We start from the raw sequence: 20,027 nt of genomic DNA on the forward strand, positions 1-20,027 counted from the left end.
CTGTTGTGCTGATTTCCCAGGTGTTATCACTTGGGGGAGCTGCTCTGCCCCTGCCTGGTGCAGGGCTCGGTGGGGGTTGTTTACCCCGTGAGGCCCCAGGAGGAACAGCCACAGTGGCTATGGCAGCTCTGGAAACCTGGATTCAGCTTCCGCAGTAACTCCGGGGCTCTCTGTGCAGGGCCTGGAGGCTCCTGGGCGGGGCTGCTGATCTGCTCAGTTCGGGGCCAGAGCGTCCTTGCTGTCCTGGGCCCTCCCGGCCTCTGCCTGTCCCGGGGGGAAGGCCGGATCCTGGGCTGTGTCCCGGCGCCCTGTGCTCCGGAGCCTGCGCTGTTGGATTCGCGCTCTCGGCCACGCAGCCCCCTCCGCGGACCCGCCGCCCGAGCCCCTCCGAGCTGCTCCCGGAGCCGCGCAGCCCCCTCCACACGGAGCCTCTTCCTCTGTCCGAGACCCTCCGAGCTGCTCCCGGCCGCGCAGCTCCCTCCGCGTGGAGCCGCCGCCCGAGCCCCTCCGAGCTGCTCCGGGTCCAGCCGTGCGCGCTGCAGCCCTTAGGGAGCTCGGCGCACTCTCCCGGGGCGCAGGTGTCTGTTAGTGTCCCAGGGAGCCCGAGGGCATCCCCGCCCTCCTGGGTCCTGCTCTAACTCCCTGTAGGCTCCTTTCCGCCCCGGAAGGTTGGTGCAGCTCCTGCTTCTCCGGGACGGGGCTCTCCTGTCCTGGGGACACTCGCCCCGGCCTCAGCCCGGCTCCTCGCGGGGCCCCTCCCCCTTGGAGGCCTTTTGTTTATTTCTTTTTTCCCCCCGTCTTCCTGCCTTAATAGAAGCGCGAACTCTTCTCACTGTAGCATTCCAGCTGTTCTCTCTTTAAATCTCAGGCCGAATTCGTAGATTTTCAGGATGATTTGAAGGTTATCTAGGTAATTTGGTGGGGACAGGTGATTTGGGGACCCTACTCTTCCGCCGTCTTGCCCCTCCTCCTACATCACATACTTCCATTACTCATTCAAGCTATAGCGTATGTATTACACTTACAGTACTACCTTCTGCTAGTATCAGTTAAATGACCGTTCTGTAACAGTTCTTTTATTCCCTTCTAACAGAGAATTTCTGTAGAATTTCTGTTTCTCATCATAACATTTGGATTAAACTAACTCTGAGTAGATCCTTGTACCTTACCGGATCTTTTCTAGACATTATCAACCCCTTCTAAAATGACACTGCCTCTAGTATGGCAAGTCTGGGCTATTTAGAAATTAATTCACCTAATTGGCATTGTGGATAAACATTTTAATTACAAAATACATCCTTAATTACAGCTTGTTGATGAAGATGAGAAACCAGTTACTGCCCATTCTTGGATGCAAAGCAGAGCAACTTTAAACATACTCATGAGAACTTAAAACAAAAGGATCCCTGTCAACTATGTTCAGTGTGGGTGTCTTTTTAACCATGCAACATGTTATTTGTTTGTGGGAACAGATGGTCAGATTGTTTGCATCATCCTCATCACGAAAGAAATCTAAAATCACGGCAAATCTTGGTCTGGCATCTGGGTGAAATTCTGTCAACCTCACATTGTAGTTTTCCCCAGATTCACACATGGGCAGCAGGATCCTCTCTTTTGTAGCTGCCCAAATGAATAGTGCAAGTCTTTTTTGCCAACTGTGCTCTTTGCACATTGGGTAGCAATTGCCAAATCTTATCAGTGCACTTAGTCAAATTCTGCCCTGGGATGTTTGCCCATGGCAGATAGTAAAATCTGAAGTCAAAGTGTTCTGATATGGTTGCTTTTATTGAATGTGCAAGAATGAGTACTGAATTTGTCCTCTACACACCTGGCTGATTCTGTCTTTGGCCTGGCAGCATCTTACTCTGGGCCTCTGTAATACACTTTCAAACTGCTTGGTCCCCTTGTAGCAGCAGGTTCTGGAGACCTGTGCAGGTGTGAAACATCTGCTTCCATCTTCAAGTGAGGAAATAAGTGATGCAGAAAGCCATTAACCTTCCACATTTTATCAGTGGCACTAAATAATTGCTGGGAAAGGAGGAATCCAAAGAACCTAATTTGGGAATAAGGTTGTGAATTAGACAGGTGTTGGTTCAGTTGGCTTTTTTGGGATGGATATAGAAAGGAAAAGATTTAAAAATGCTTTCATTTGTAGGTTTGATGTGGGGGATTATATCACTTGGTTGAATTTTTAACTCTCAGAAACACCAAATACATTGTGGGTTCTGTCTCAAAACCAAATCTCCTTTTACTAGACGCCAACAGCATTTGAGTAAGTAGATGTTAGGTGAAGTAACAAAAAACTAAGTCTTACTATTCTGATTATATGCATAAGTGATACTATTATTTCCATCTTAATGAATGAACATTTGGAATAAAATAATAAATAATACAGTTTTAAGAAGTGTATAATTTATGATTATTCTCTGGTACTCAAGATTGTATTTTTGACTCAGCCTGTATTTAATTTTGTAGTTACTAGAATATGTAGTGTTCTTATAATAATTTTAATTGTAACATTTGACCATACTTGAAATTATTTTATATCTTTGTGGACTGTCAAATGACATGGAGGAAGCTGACAAACATATAGCAATGCATAATAAAATGGAGCCTAAAGGAATGTTCTAAAATGTCATAGAACTTGAGAAAAATGTAGTATTTATATTAGAAATGCTCATGCAATCTATAAAAAATCCAGAGGAGAAGGAATCAGAGTAGGTAAGAGTTCTGGAAACCATCTCATAAGGAATGGTTAAGGAATTTAGGGTCTCTAGCTAAAGTACTGAGGATCAACTAGTGACCTAGCAGTTATTTCAGATTCTTTGAAGCGGTGTTGCATAGAAGAGAAAAGACTTATTTCATATATACCAGAAGGCAGAAGAAAGATACATCAATAGGATTACAAAATAGAAAAACAAAATTCCAAACATTCTAACAAATAACTTGTCTAATAGTGAAACAAATGACTTTATGAGGCAGTGAAAGCCCGGTTGCTAGAGGTATACAGGCAGAAGCTGGAGCCTGTATGAAGGGAGGTAAAATGGGGTCCTGGCATTGAGTTAGAGGTTACAAGTCCTCTAGTCAGCTTTAATGTACCAGAAAGTCCTGAAGGGATTTTTATATTTATATTTACATCATTACAAATAAATGAATAAATCAACAAACAAAAAAGATCCATCTAAGGTAGCTTTGGTACTATATCAGGACGAGGGATCCTGTCTTCTCTCAATGTCATGCTTAGTTTCAGGTGCTTTTGTACTGGGATTAATTCATCTAGAAAATACATCTTTTGACAGGAATTAAGGAGTGTGGTGAGTTACTGGTACTGGGTACTAAACAGAACTCTAATCCTTACATCACTAATTTTCTGGGTTACTCTGGGTAAGTTGGTTTTCTATAACAGTTTCCTTATCCATAAAATGAGAAATACTTTTGTCATGGAGATTTCTGTGAGGATTAGATAAAGACTCCATTCAAGAAAAATGCAATATAACACAAAGTGTTCCACCAGCCTGACTAGGGTAAATTATCTTTTTTTTTTTTTAAATATTAACTCTTTCAGATCTGCATAGCATTGACATATATGAGGCATGCAGGAAATTTTATTTACTTAAAAGTGTTTCAGGAATCAGGAAAGCAGAATGCAACTTTCTCACAAATAAGCTATATTCTTTGGCAGAAAAAAAAGCCTAAAAACATAGTTTGATTTAATTGAATTATGCAAATATATTTAAATCATTCAAACTATAAAATATATGGTATTTTATCAGAATATTAAAAAATAAAAATAAAAAACATCCTATCCACATTGGTTGGAATCTCTTAAGCTTTCAGTTTATAAAACAGGTGGAAACCAAGGAGTTTTTCCAGTTAGAATCTGGTCTTCTGTTTGATATTTTAAAAAAAAGTGTACTAGGTAATGGGTATTAAGGAGGGCACATGATGTTATGATCACTGGGTGTTGTACTGATGAATTATTGAACACAACTTCTGAAACTGATGATGTGCTATATGTTGGCTAATTGCACTTAAATAAAACAAAACAACAACAACAAAACCCCACCCCACCCCCCCAAAAAAACAAGTATAATCTCTATGGCTAACTTTTCCTAGCTCATCAGTTCTCCTTACCTCTCCATCTTTAGCAAGGCAGCTCTATTTCATATTATACACAGGAATGGTTATTGATTGTGCGTACAGATGGGCACCTGACCCAAAGAAGGTGGGTCAGTCCACAGTGGGCTAGTGATCTGGGTGGTGGTATGATAGGCTCTGCCCAGTGGGAATAATGGTTGCTATCTAAGTCAGTCAGACTATTCTCTCTGGAATTTAGACTGGGAAATGAGTAGATGGGAGTGAGAGCAGTCCAGAGTAGATATGTAGAGAGAAATGCAGCAGTCATGAGAAATGAAGCCATGTCGAATGTGAGCGAGAGGCAGAGAAAGAAATTATCTCTTAGGGTTGGCTCTGTCCCTTGAACGGTTTTCCAGTTCCAATTATCCACAGGTTTTCTTACCCTTGAACCCTTGCCACTGAAGGTGTCCTGATTATGTCTCTCTGTCCCTTGCCAAATCTGCATGGTTAGGAATTTTCTTCATCGTTTCAAATTATAAAGCATATCATATTTATCTTTTTTTCTAGACTAAGTTTTCAGAAATTTCACATGCTGTGTTTATTCATTTCTCATTTCTTTTGTTCATTATCATATCAGGTATCATTTTGAAAGAGTATTTCTTATTAAGCTTAATAACTGTAATTGTTTACAATATAAGGCTTTTTTCCCCTTTTTCTTTTTCTTTTTCTTTTTGGATGAAGCAGAAAAATATGCTTGAGTAGTTTTGATAAAAAGTTTCATTCATTTTGTTGTTGTTTCTATATTCCTGCCTTATCCTTTGATGAGTAGAACTGACAGTTACAGAAAGTGTACTACATTACTAAAATTAGCCACAGTACCTCCTGTGTGTGGCAATCGAACTGGTTGATCTTTTATAGGAAAACCTTTACTGATTCTTAAACATTAAATTTCTGTACATAGTCTGGCTATTTCCTATTCCATACAAGGCATATTACATTTGTATAATTGTTACTGTCAAGGCCTAAGGAATGTTTTCTTGTTTAAACAAGCTAGGATTTTCCTTTTCCTGCTATATTTAAAAATTAATATACTTTATTTTTTAGAGTAGTTTTAAGTTCTAGAACAGTTTTCAGCTTTCCAGATTTCTGTCCAAACTGGGTTGGCTGAGTTGCAGCCTAGGTCAGTTTGGATGGTGGTAGGAGACTGGCAAGGCCTGTGATACCTCTGCAGACCTGGAAATTCGTTAGACTTGGAACCTGGAGATCTTGGCTGTTAGCTATTTGGCACAGGAGGCCCATTGAAGACACCACACTTCCAGTCTGTTTGCAACACAAATTTGAGATGGAGGGCACGAGTGAAGAGAAAGGGAAGAGTAAGAGGATAAGTAAAAACATTGCTGGATTCAGAATCTTTTCTAGGGTTGTCATTGTTCATACATATGAACAACATCAAGTACCTACCATGTGGTTAGTCAGAGGTCACAAAATGATCCTATGGGCTAAATTTGACAAGATTTCAGTTTTTATTTCAGTGATTTAAAAAGAGAATATTCAAACATTTAAAAAAGTCGACATTTAAAAATTGGGAGATTTCAAATTAAAATTTATATTTGCAGTCTCTCTAGACATCTGGCAGCTCTTGCCTCTCATCCTCACATGGCAGTGATAGGTTGGAGCCAAGTGGCCTCTCACCTTTTTAGATAGGGCATGCATGATCCTCATTTATACTATCTGACTTCTATCAACATTGGAATTTATCAACTTCATTGCTAAATGTTTTACATATATTAACTAATTTAATTTGTACCTATAACCTAGAAGATTGATGACAGTATTATCCTTACTTTAAACATGAGCAGACTAAGACTTAGAGATGTCAACTATCTTGACTAAAGTCACTCAAAGATATTAAGTGGTAGAGATATAATTTGAATTCAAAGTGTGTCAAACTCTAAAACCAGTGCTTATTCTGGTATAATATACTGCCAATATACTGAATTCATGTTATTGATTGGAGTAAAACTCAATTTCTTATTTCTTTTTTGTTACTTTTTTAAGGACAAGAGTATTTTAAAGTCATATATATTGGTCTTCCATTCCTGTAGCAAACAAGCTTAAAGGCTTAGAACAACACTGTTTTATTGTTTTCCAGCTTCTAGAGGCTGCCTATGTTCCTTGGTTTGTGTCCCTTCCTCCATCTTCAGATTGCATCATTCCATTTTATCTGCTTTTGACCCTCCTGCCTTCTTCTTATAAGAACCACTTAATTACATTGAGGCCTTTTGGGTAATCTTCCCATCTCATGATCCTTAACTTAATAACATCAGCATTTCCACCCCCCCCCTCATGTAACATACAAATTCATAGTTTTTAGGGATTAGTGTATGGGGGTCTTTGAGGAGCCATTATTCAACCTAGTATACCACACTAGCTATGAGCACCTTTCATCCATTACCAAGTCACCTTACGGTATCATAAACTATTAGAGAAGTCATTTACATATCCCTTACTGGTACCAAAACATTTTTTAAAGAAGGATTTAATGTACTATATAAGTGAAGTGGAAGCCTAAGAAAGATGATTGTAATCAAAAGAGGACTTTAGAAAGTTATCTTTATTTGAATCCAAAATGTATTACGTTCTTCATTTCCATGGCAGATAAAAATTAAACCATGCTCTGCAGAAGATAAGAGTTCTATAATCAGAAATCAACATCTGCAGATATTGTGACATTGCACCTGCATGTTTTGAAGTGAAGAATATAAAAATACCAAGCACATATAAAAGGCTATCTTTAAACACTAATAATTTTGCTTTTTCAAAACAAAATATCTTAAATATAACTGTTATTCCTATTAAAGTCTTTGAAGACATGCTACGTCTGCAGATTTAAATGAAACTATTTTTTCCTTTCCACCCAAAAAGCTTCTGTTAAATGAAGCTTCCACAAGAGTTTTTATTACCAGCTATGAAAAATTAAGCTTACAAATACACTTCAAAAAAAGTATAACAAGGATAATAAACTTGTCATCTCAAAGATGTGATCCTTGGTTTCATTCCATTAATGTTGTATTTGTATGTGAAAAGAACTATAGATTTGAAACCATCACTATTATAAAATAAGTCATAATGAAACAGAATGGTAGCAGAACATACAGGTGTATATGTCCAGTGGTTACTTAGAAAATATTGGACAGAGTCTTCAAAGAGGAATTGGGTCTGCTATGGAATTACCGATACAGGAATGAGTAATGGTAGCCTTAGGAGTAGATGAGATTTCTAACGGAGAGTGTTTAAAGGAATAAGAGCGGAGGTCTGACCATTGAAACTTTAAATATATATATAATTCATAACTATTTTATTATTTTATAACCCTTATGTGAAATTATATTGTTCATTATATGCCTATGTTAACACAGACTTGGCCCATATTGTTCACTACTGTATCTTCAGTCCAAGAACAGTGCCTGACACACAGTAGGTAATAAAAAAGCATTTAGGGGGAGGGGCAAGATGGCGGAAGAGCAGGGTCCCCAAATCGCCTGTCCCCACCAAATTACCTAGATAACCTTCAAACCATCCTGAAAATCTACAAATTCGGCCTGAGATGTAAAGAGAGACCAGCTGGAATGCTACAGTGAGAAGAGTCCGCGCTTCTATCAAGGTAGGAAGACGGGGAAAAAGAAATAAAGGAACAAAAGGCCTCCGAGGGGGAGGGGCCCCGCGAGGAGCCGGGCTGAGGCCGGGGCGAGTGTCCCCAGGACAGGAGAGCCCCGTCCCGGAGGAGCAGGAGCTGCACCAACCTTCCCGGGCGGGCGGAAAGGGGCTCGCAGGGAGTTGGAGCAGGACCCAGGAGGGCGGGGATGCCCTCGGGCTCCCGGGGACACTAACAGACACCTGCGCCCCGGGAGAGTGCGCCGAGCTCCCTAAGGGCTGCAGCGCGCACGGCGGGCCGACCGGAGCAGCTCGGAGGGGCTCGGGCGGCGGCTCCGCGGAGGGGGCTGCGGGGCGGGAGCGCGAATCCCACAGCGCAGGCCCCGGAGCACAGGGCGCCGGGACACAGCCCAGGATCCGGCCTCCCCCGGGACAGGCAGAGGCCGGGAGGGCCCAGGACAGCGAGGACGCTCCTGCCCCGAGCTGAGCAGATCAGCGGCCCCGCCCCGGAGCCTCCAGGCCCTGCGGACGGAGAGCCGAGAGCCCCGAGCCCCGTAGTTCCTGCGGAGGCTGAATCCAGGCTTCCAGAGTTGCCATAGCAACTGCGGCTGTTCCTCCTGGGGCCCCACGGGGTAAACAACCCCCGCTGAGCCCTGCAGCAGGCAGGGGCAGAGCAGCTCCCCCAAGTGCTAACACCTGAAAATCAGCACAGCAGGCCCCTCCCCCAGAAGACCAGCTGGACGGACCAGTGATACTCCCCCGTGTTCCAATACAACTTGTTTTTGGCCACTCTGCACTGAGCAAAATGACTAGAAGGAAAACCTCACTCAAAAGAAAGAATCAGAAACAGCCCTCTCTCCCACAGAGTTACAAAATCTGGATTACACTTCAATGTCAGAAAGCCAATTCAGAAGCACCATTATACAGCTACTGGTGGCTCTAGAAAAAAGCATTAAGGACTCACGAGACTTCATGACTGCAGAATTTAGATCCAATCAGGCAGAAATTAAAAATCAATTGAATGAGATGCAATCCAAACTAGAAGTCCTAACGACGAGGGTTAACGAGGTGGAAGAACGAGTGAGTGACATAGAAGACAAGTTAATGGCAAAGAGGGAAACTGAGGAAAAAAGAGATAAACAATTAAAGAACCATGAAGACAGATTAAGGCAAATAAATGACACTCTAAGGAAGAAAAACCTACGTTTAATTGGGGTTCCCGAGGGCGCCGAAAGGGACAGAGGGCCAGAATATGTATTTGAACAAATCCTAGCTGAAAACTTTCCCAATCTGGGAAGGGAAACAGGCATTCAGATCCAGGAAATAGAGAGATCCCCCCCTAAAATCAATAAAAACCGTTCAACACCTCGACATCTAATAGTGAAGCTTGCAAATTCCAAAGATAAAGAGAAGATCCTTAAAGCAGCAAGAGACAAGAAGTCCCTGACTTTCATGGGGAGGAATATTAGGGTAACAGCAGACCTCTCCACAGAGACCTGGCAGGCCAGAAAGGGCTGGCAGGATATATTCAGGGTCCTAAATGAGAAGAACATGCAACCAAGAATACTTTATCCAGCAAGGCTCTCATTCAAAATGGAAGGAGAGATAAAGAGCTTCCAAGACAGGCAGGAACTGAAAGAATATGTGACCTCCAAACCAGCTCTGCAAGAAATTTTAAGGGGGACTCTTAAAACTCCCCTTTAAGAAGAAGTTCAGTGGAACAATCCACAAAAACAAGGACTAAATAGATATCATGATGACACTAAACTCATATCTGTCAATAGTAACTCTGAACGTGAATGGGCTTAATGACCCCATCAAAAGGCGCAGGGTTTCAGACTGGATAAAAAAACAGGACCCATCTATTTGCTGTCTACAAGAGACTCATTTTAGACAGAAGGACACCTACAACCTGAAAATAAAAGGTTGGAGAACCATTTACCATTCAAATGGTTCTCAAAATATACCCTAAAAACTATAGAACACTTCTGAAAGAAATTGAGGAAGACACAAAGAGATGGAAAAATATTCCATGCTCATGGATTGGCAGAATTAATATTGTGAAAATGTCAATGTTACCCAGGGCAATTTACACGTATAATGCAATCCCTATCAAAATACCATGGACTTTCTTCAGAGACTTAGAACAAGTTATTTTAAGATTTGTGTGGAATCAGAAAAGACCCCAAACAGCCAGGGGAATTTTAAAAAAGAAAACCATATCTGGGGGCATCACAATGCCAGATTTCAGGTTGTACTACAAAGCTGTGTTCATCAAGACAGTGTGGTACTGGCACAAAAACAGACATATAGATCAATGGAACAGAATAGAGAACCCAGAAGTGGACCCTGAACTTTATGGTCAACTAATATACGATAAAGGAGGAAAGACGATCCACTGGAAGAAAGACAGTCTCTTCAATAAATGGTGCTGGGAAAATTGGACATCCACATGCAGAAGAATGAAACTGGACCACTCTCTTGCACCATACACAAAGATAAACTCAAAATAGATGAAAGATCTAAATGTGAGACAAGATTCCATCAAAATCCCAGAGGAGAACTCAGGCAACACCCTTTTTGAACTTGGCCACAGTAACCGGAGAAGGACAAACAGTGTATGTTCTCATTCATTTGGGGAATATGAATAATAGGAAAGGGAATATAAGGGAAGGGAGAAGAAATGTGTGAGAAATATCAGAAAGGGAGACAAAACATAAAGACTTCTAACTCTGGGAAATGAACTAGGGGTGGTGGAGGGGGAGGAGGGCGGGGGGTGGGGTGAATGGGTGACGGGCACTGAGGGGGACACTTGACGGGATGAGCACTGGGTGTTATTCTGTATGTTGGTAAATTGAACACCAATAAAAATTAATTTATATATAAAAATAAATAAATAAATAAATACCAAAAAAAAGCATTTAAATAAAAAAAATAAAAAAAATAAATAAATAAAGCATTAAAAGTGATGGAATGAAGAAATAATGTTTTTATAAACATTCAGATCTTTAAGGTAGCTCAAGTGTGATTTATCCTAGGTGACTGACCTAGTTAAGGTAACACATTTAAGAGAGATATGCATTGTACTTAATTTTTTTCCTACAGATTTGGGTTCTGACCTTGTATTTTGGCATGTGATTCTTCAAATGTGACTGGAGTCATCTTGGTTTGGAGAGATTTGTTTTCACTTTTGTCTTCTCCCTTTAAGAAACAAAATAAAGATTGTACATGATGAATTTACATAAAAATAAATTTAAAGGTAAAATAGAGCAGAATTTTTTATTCAAAGATCAAGCAAATCATAAGTTTGTCATTTGTTTATGGTATACTACAAATGATAATTCTTGTATTTAAATGAATATTCTTGGCTTTATTATTTTTATTAATAATAATTATATTCAATTTATTATTGAATAATCAGCCTTGACCTTCACAACTTGCAGGCCTTAGGCACTCTCCCTTTTTTTTTTTTTTTGTCAGTGTGGTTGTTGCATCTCCCTGGCACATGTTCTTCCCAATTTCAGTCCCCACTCCATACAGCCCTAGTATTGGTACTGGTATATGTCCTTAGTAGTAGAACTTCAAGTGATGGAGAGAAGAAAGTAGTCTAGTTTCTTAATTCAGAGCTCTCTTCTCTTTCTGATTTCATTTGCGTCTACCTCATCATTTGTCTGAGCATCTAAGCTTTCCTTTGAAATGTAGGTGTGTCTCACTGGATGTGGCTAGTGTGTGTTTGAGGATATCCTTCATGGGGATAGAGTGAAATAAAATAAAAGGTTAGAACACAGAAATGTTGGCTCTGAAGCAGTTCATAGTCTAGTAGGGGAAACAAACACACACAAACGTAAATGCAAGGAAATGTTATAGGTGATGAGACAATGTCTGTAGAGGATACAACAGGGCATAAAGGTGGAGTGGTCAATTCTACTGGAGTAGAAGGAAATGGAGGAGACCATTAAAAGAGACTCCTATTACAGGAGACTGTAAAAAGGAAGTGGCTCTTGGTTTTATAAATCAAAATGATTTTCTTTCTTTCTTTTTTTTTTTGGATGAACAGGCATAGAAAATATTTCAGGCAGAGGATGTCGGTTTACCAAGAGTCTAAGGTATGATTGCATACAGGTTGGGGAAAACTAAAGTAGAAGTGGTTGAATGGGAAACAGTATGAGAAAATAAGACTATAGCTAAATAGACAGGGACAGAGGCCTTGAGAGTCTCATAAGCTTTGATGTGGAGTTTGACATTGTTTATAGGTACTGTATGTCAGAACATTTTAAACTGGAAAGTAAGTTAATCAGATGATTTAATTTAAGCCTCACAGTAACCATATGTGTTAGGCAAGACAGCTATTATTATTCTTGTTATTGAGTAGGAAATTCATTAAGTAGCTAGAAAGATATCCCTGGATATGTTATGAAGCCTCTGGCTTCAATCGAGTACTTTTACATCATATGATGCTATTCATAAACATTTTCATCACAGTCTTTTCATGTATACATATGTAGATTTGTGTGAATGGTCTTATTCTATAGTATGAGAGTCTGGATTCATCTGAGTTTGCAAGTCTTGATTTATTGGTTATTGACAAACGGAAGTCACCTATGATATTTTGGGTTGAGAACTAACTCCTAGATGACACTTTAAAAGAACAATGTAAATTGATTTATTCATTCTTGAGTATCTTCCCATAGGCCTCAAATCATCTATTTGTATTTCAGAAACTTGTTGTTTAAATGCCATCTTAAAAGGTTATATTCTGGGATCCCTGGGTGGCTCAGCGGTTTAGAGCCTGCCTTTGACCCAGGATGTGATTCTGGAGTCCCGGGATCAAGTCCTATGTCGGGCTCCCTGCATGGAGCATGCTTCTCCCTCTGCCTGTGTCTCTACCTCTCTCTCTCTCTGTCTCTGTCTCTCATGAATAAATAAATAAAATCTTTAAAACAGGTTATATTCTGTGGATAAAAATATAGTTACAACTTTCTGTCATTTTTAATATTTAGCATTTTTGAAACTAGAGAAAAGTTCTATTTCCTCTACCAACATGTTATTACATTTAAGAGTAGATGCAAATAATTTCCCAAAATATGCCATTTAAAATATATTTCGATGCCAGTCGACTTCATGTTAACATCCATACATTAGTATTGTCAGAATGTCATGGGATATACACAAGAGTTGTTCTACCTGTGTCTAGTCTAAGTACTTCTCTAGTATTAATGTTTCTGAAGGAAAGACAACCCTGTAAGGAGTTTGTTCTTTTTGCCTTCTCTCTAACATCCCTTTATCCTGCAAGTAGAGTATTTAGAAAGTTGATTCAACTAATACTCATTTGTTCTGAGTAAGTATAGTCTATTTAGAAAGTTGATTCAACTAATATTCATTTGTTCTGAGTAAGTATAGCCTAGAAATTTAGCCCTCAGGTGCTCAAGTCCAAGGTTTGCCAGTTGTCTGTAAGCAGCAAATTATAATAGGACTCATGATTATTCTGAAGATTTCATACATTAGTACTTGGAAAAGGATAGTACCTTGCCTGGCACATAGTAATTATTGTTAGCTATTATGTTCTCTGAGAGAATAATATATTAGTTATTTTTATGTGCTCTGTGGAAAAATAATTATGATAGATGGGGGTTAAATATTGGAGTGACTTTCCCAGCAAGAAACACAAGACTAGCTGAAAGGAAGTACCCAGTTCAGTAATTGTGACACTCCTTGAGTTTTTAAACATATAAATAATTTTCAAAGTGTGGGATTATTCATTTTAGGATAAGAATTAGAAAGAAGTCAAGAGCACTCTCATGAAGCAATATTAAGCACATCCTCTATATCTGCTCTCCATTCCTAACACAGTCAATGTTAATTAGAAATAAAAGGCAGATTTTCCAGGGCCAATGCTAAGTAATCTCAGTATTTTCTATACTCTGGGCTCATTTAAGCCTGAATCATTAGACCATGCTATTTTAGTCCCTGAGGTACACTCCTGCTTGTACTTGACATCTCTCATCCAATTCTTTTATATGAGAAAATAATTATTGCTCTAAAAATCTTACATAGCACTTTTAGGTAAATCCAGTTAGTAATTTATGAAAATTGTTCTATAGACAGTTGTAAGTGAATATTGATCATGTAATGATCACTTTGGACTTAAATTTCATATAAACACAAATTATATTTATAATAATAATTACATTTGGGAAGTCTCTACCATGTGCTTTATATATACTGTCTCTAGTTTATACAACAAAGCTACAAATGAAGAAATGAGCAGACCTAGAACTTATGAAAAATACTTGTTTAGAGCAAGGTTCCTCCACTTCAGCAGTACTGAAATTTTGAACTGGATAATTCTATGTTCTGAAGGGCTGTCCTGTACATTGTAGGATGTCTAGCAGCCTCTTTGGCCTCTATTCATTAGATGAAAGTAACATTTCTACCAACCTGTGACAACCAAAAATAACTACATACATTGCCAATTGTCCGAAGTGGCAGAAGTGTTCCCTATCAAGAGCTCCTGGTCTAGAGCAATTATTGTTAAATTGTAGTTTACCATCACCAGGATGTTTGACATTCTTTGTTGAAACAAATTCATAGAGCCCATTTAACACTTGAGAAATTATTTAATTTTGGATGATGTAGAAGTGTAAACAATAATGAGAAGTCTTACTTGGCTTTTCCAACTCCTAATGCAGTCTTCTAAACATTTATTAATCTATTTTAAAGCAAATATATATAGTATATATAAAACAATGGTGATAACACCCCGAAGACAAACAGTGCATGACCCAAATGGTAGCAGGTGAAAACAGTAAAGCAATCTTACATATCACAGTGTATATCAGAACACTGGACAAAAATCACTAGACAAAAAAAGATAATAATCAAGACTGATTTAGGAATATAAGTAGCATACCTGTCTTGTAGATTGCTGAGGCTGATTGCTTGGATCAGGACCTTGTTTATTCTCATCATTCTCTTCTCTAGGCTTCACCTTGTTGGATTTTATTGTCAGTGATTTAAACATTTTCTCTGAGATGGTTCTGAAAACTTCTGTTTTTACAACTCTGTCTCAAGGTAGAGAAATGAACTTTGTTTTTCTTTTCATTAGTAGACAAGCCAATTAGTTGTTTAATCGGGATTTTGTTCTGGTTAATTCCTAGAGGCAACTCTGTAGCTAGTCAGGGCTTTGGCTTAAAAGCAGCAAATTACTTCTGCTTGGGTGGTTTGAATTCTGTTTATGAACTTTAAAGAGTCAAAATGCCCCTGAGAATAGATTATAAGTGGAGGATTAAACAAAACTTCATTGTTGATTTGAATTGTTTAAATGTGATCACATTGCCCATTGGTTTTACTTATTTTTCTTTTCTAATTACCCACCTACCCATTTGTATGCATATAATTTAATCAAAGTAACATGCAAATGATTAAAAAATAATATGTGCATAAAGGCTTATAATAAAAGGAACAGTTCATTCCCCCAAAGTTCCCATCTCTAGTCCTACACCATGAGATAACTACTTTTTCCTTTTTCTGTTCTTCTGGTGTTTTTTTTCATAAGTATTTTATTAATTGATCAGATTAACAGAACTCTTAGAAACTATAGTGGAAAATGAGACATACTGCTTTGCATTCCCAATAGCCTAATGTTCATCTCAGATTCATAATGATGATTATATTAGAACTAAGCAGAGTACGTTAATTTGCTAGGGCTGCCAGAGCAAATTACTATAGACTGGATGACTTAAACAATGGAAATTTGTTTATCACAGTTTGGAAGCTAAATGTCCTACATCAACAAATCAGTAAGGTTGGCTTCTTCTGAAGGTCATGAGGGAGGGAAGTATTGTAGGTCTCTGGCTTGTAGATGGCCATCTTCTATGTCTTCACTTTGTCTTCACCCTGGTCATGTTTGTGTCCCAATTTCCTTTTCTTATAAGGATGCCAGTCATATTGGATTAAGTTCCACCTCACTGAGCTCATTATAACTTAATTACCTCTTTAAAGACCCTAACTCAAATAAGGTCACATTCTGTGGTCCTGGGGATTAGGAATCCAATATGAATTTTGAGAAAATATAATTCAGCCTGTAACAGAGACAGTGTATTTGATAAATAACAGTTTAGAGTATATGTATTTCATTGCTCAGAAGCAATTTGTTCTAAAACTTTTTACAAGTTTCTAATTTTCTTACAAATCACTGGAATATCATAAAAACTGTATAAGTGATTTCTTGATTGATTGATTTTAAAAATTTTATTTATTTATTCACGAGAGACAATCAGAGAGAGGCAGAGACACAGAGGGAGAAGCAGGCTGCTTGCAGGGAGCCTGATGTGGGACTCCATCCCAGGACTGGGATCACGCCCTGAGCCAAAAGCAGAGGCTCAACTGCTGAGCCACCCAGGCGTCCCTGATTCCTAGTTTTATAAGCCTAGAAAATTCCATTGGATTATTGTTTTCACAAATTGTAAAATATATATCTTACTGCAGCATGGATTTTTTTCTGAACCAATAAAGTTAAACTTTTTGAAGGAGAAGATTTATTTTATCCCCACAACACCTTTATATAGAATAGAAACTCAAGTCTCTGCTGATTAGAATGAAAAAAAAAATTTAAATTTTAAAGTTTTCATTTAAATTCCAGTTCGTTAACATATAGTGTAATATTAATTTCAGGTATACAATATAGTGATTCAGCACGCAAATAACACCCAGTGCTCATTACATCAAGTGTATCCCTTAATCCTTATCATCTATTTAACCCATCCTCCTACCCACCTCCCCTCTGGTAACCATCAGTTTGATGGTTGAGTTTTTGATAATCAAGAGTTCGTTTCTTGGTTTTCCTCTCTCTCTCTTTTTTTGTTCCTTTGCTCATTTGTTTTGTTTCTTAAGTTCCACATGGGAATGAAATTATATGGTATTTTTAATAATTATATGGTGTCTTTCTCTGACTTATTTTGCTTAGCATAATACTCTAGCCCCATTCATGTGATTGCAAATGGCAAGATTTTACTTTTTTTATGGCCAAGTAATATAATATTCCATTATATGTGTGTGTGTACCACTTTTTTTTAATCGATTCATCAGTTGATGGGCATTTGTACTGTTTCCATAATTTGGCTATTGTAGATAATGCTGCTATAAACATCAGGGTGCATGTATCCCTTCAAATTAGAATTGTATTCTTTGGATAAATACACAGCAGTGCAATTGCTAGATCAGAGGATAGTTCTATTTTTAACTTTTTGTTTTGTTCCAGAAAGATTTTATTTATTTATCATGAGAGACACACAGAGAGAGGCAGAGACATAGGCAGATGGAGAAGCAGGCTTCCTGCGGGGAGCCTGATGTGGAACTCGATCCCAGGACCAGGGATCATGACCTGAGCCAAAGGCAGGGCCACCAAGGGGCCGCTATTTTTAACTTTTTGAGGAACCTCCATAGTGTTTCCCAGAGTGGCTGCACCAGTTTATATTCCCACCAACAGTGCAAGAGGATTCCCCTTACTCCACATTCTTTGCCAACACCTGTTGTGTCTTATGTTGTTTATTTTAGCCATCTTGACAGGTATGAGGTGGTATCTCATTGTAATTTTGATTTGCATTTCCCTGATGATGAGTGATGTGGAGCATCTTTTCATGTGTCTGTTGGCTATCCAGATGTCTTCTTTGGAAAAATGTGTATTTGTGTCTTCTGCCCATTTTTTAACTGGATTATTTGTTTTTTTTTTTTTTTGTTTTTTTTTTGGGTGCTGAGTTTTGTAAGTTCTCTCTATATTTTGGACATTAGTCCTTTTATCAGATATGTCATTTGCAAATATCTTCTCCCATCCCAATCCATTCCATAGTTTGCCTTTTAGATTTGTTGATTGTTTCCTTCACTGTAGAAGTTTTTTATTTTTATTTAATCCTAATAGTTTATCTTTGCATTTCCCTTGCCTGCGGAGGCATATCTAGAAAGATGTTGATACGGCCAATGTTAAAGAAGTTATTGCCTGTGCTCTCTTCTAGGATTTTTATGGGCTCCAGTCTCACATTTAGGTCTTTAATCCACTTTGAATTTATTTTTGTGTGTGGTGTAAGAAGGTGGTCCAGTTTCATTTTTCTGCATGTTGCTGTCCAGTTTTCTCAACACTATTTGTTCAAGAGACAATCTTTTTTCCACTGGATATTCTTTCCTGCTTTGCAGGAGATTAATTGACCATATAGTTGGGGATTCATTTCTCGGTTTTCTATTCTGTTCCAATGATCTATATATCTATTTCTGTGCTGGAACCATATTGTTTTGATTACTACAATTTTGTATATACCTTGAAGTTCAGAATTGTGATGCCTCCTCAGTTGAATAGAATTTAATTGAAAGCCCTTGAAGATACCTGACTCCAACCTAATTAAATATACTATACTTGCAGCATTTGAATTTACATATTTCTTCAATACATAGCATCACAATATGCTGCTTCATTCACTAATGTTTTCCTGGATCTGTATCTTCCCCCAAAAAGATGGAAAGGTCTTTACCACCAGAACCCTTTACTGCGCCACTTTTGGTATTACCTTATCACCTAATGCTAGGTCTTTTCACTGCATTTATATCATTTTAACCAGATATAGAATAGAATATCCTATTACTTCTTTTACAATTTGGCAGTTAACCAAAATCATTTTCCAAAAACTCAAAAATTTGTTTAAGGGCCATTTCACCAATGTCCAGTGAAGATCTCATCTTCTCCATTTTGGAAGCCTGAGATCAAAGCAGAGGGTAGAAGAGAAAGGTGGGAATCATAATCCCTAGTAGAGCCACGGAACTCTCATTTCCATCCTGCTAGTGACATATCCAGTAGATGCATGGATACCCCAATATATGATCTTAATGACATTGTTTTTTTAGAGAAATATTACTTTATTTTTTTATCCATCCACCTTTTAAAAAAATTTTAAATTCAATTAACATATAACGTATTATTGGTTTGAGAGATAGAGGTCCATGATTCATCAGTCTTATATAATACCCAGTGCTCATTACATCATGTGCCCTCCTTAATGTCTATCGCCCAATCAACCCATCCGCCTACCCCCATCAATCTTCTATTTTCTATGATTAAGAGTGTCTAATGGTTTGTCTCCCTGATTTCGTCTTGTTTTAGTTTTTCTTCTCTTCCTCTATGATCTTATGTTTTGTTTCTTAAATTCCACATATGAGTGAGATCATATGATAATTGTCTTTTTCTAATAGACTTATTTCGCTTAGCATAATATCCTCTGGTTCCATCCATGTCCTTAAAGGCCTTTTGATTATTAAAATACAGACAGTCATCAATTGGAAGGATGAGGAAACAAGATAACTCCTGGTTGTCTGCACACTTTTACTCTATCTGCCATCCAACAATAGTAGTAAGATCATTGAAACGGCTACTTTTCATCATAAACTGTTATTCCTCACAATCCATCTCTTGGTATACTAGGTTTAAACATACAAGTTATCTGTGAACAACCAATTCTTATCTTCAATAGAATCTTCTTTACAAATCTCTCAAAGACCCGGTTGAGCAGTCAGGATTCAATGTCCATTTACAATACATAATATCAAGTCATGGTATTATAATCATTTAGCTTTAAAAAATATTGAACATTTTTTTTGGAAAAGCTGAAATAAATCTGTCAATTACAGAAATTTGTTCTCTTTTAAAATAAAAGTAATTTACATAACTGAAAATGCTCTTTCCATATTCTGAAAATACTTTTAAAGTGTAGTCTTGCTTGCTACATTGAAATACAAGGACATCTGAAACATTAGAATACTGGAAAAATTTAATGAATTAATTTAAATCGTGCCTGTTTTTTCTGAATAATATAAATATTTTACATAAATGTAAAAATGTTATTTTTAAAAAACCTATGACTGTAGTTAGTGCATAAAAATACTTTAAAATGTTCAGAAAGAATTATCAATGTCCAGCCCTAATTATTGGTGGAAGCTTATTCCTTAATTTGTCTTATTTTAAAAAATTAACTAAAATTTATTTTTTATTTACTGATATATAATTGACATATAACATTATGTAAGTTTAAGGTATACAATACAATGATTTGATAAATGTATTGTGAAACATTTACTGCAATAATGTTAGTTAAAACATCCTTTACAGGCAGCCCGGGTGGCTTAGCGGTTTAGCGCCACCTTCAGCCCAGGGTGTGATCCTGGAAACCCGGGATCCAGTCCCATGTCAGGCTCCCTGCATGGAGCCTGTTTCTCCCTCTGCCTGTGTCTCTGCCTCTCTCTCTCTCTCTCTCTCT

General features: G+C 38.1%; 1 protein-coding gene across 1 annotated transcript in view; it reads right to left on the reverse strand.

Moving 5' to 3' along the window:
* Window positions 1-14,752, reverse strand: part of CNGB3 (cyclic nucleotide gated channel subunit beta 3) — a 162,675-nt gene extending 147,923 nt beyond the window's left edge. The window contains exons 1-2 of the mRNA XM_055303427.1: window positions 14,642-14,752; window positions 10,851-10,932 (exon numbers count right to left, since the gene is read on the reverse strand). Of these exons, the coding sequence (XP_055159402.1) occupies window positions 10,851-10,932; window positions 14,642-14,752 (193 nt within the window). The remainder of the gene's footprint in view (window positions 1-10,850; window positions 10,933-14,641) is intronic.
* Window positions 14,753-20,027: the final 5,275 nt, after the last annotated feature.

Source organism: Nyctereutes procyonoides, unplaced genomic scaffold (assembly GCF_905146905.1).
Source record: "Nyctereutes procyonoides isolate TBG_1078 unplaced genomic scaffold, NYPRO_anot_genome, whole genome shotgun sequence".
NCBI classification, from domain to species: domain Eukaryota; kingdom Metazoa; phylum Chordata; class Mammalia; order Carnivora; family Canidae; genus Nyctereutes; species Nyctereutes procyonoides.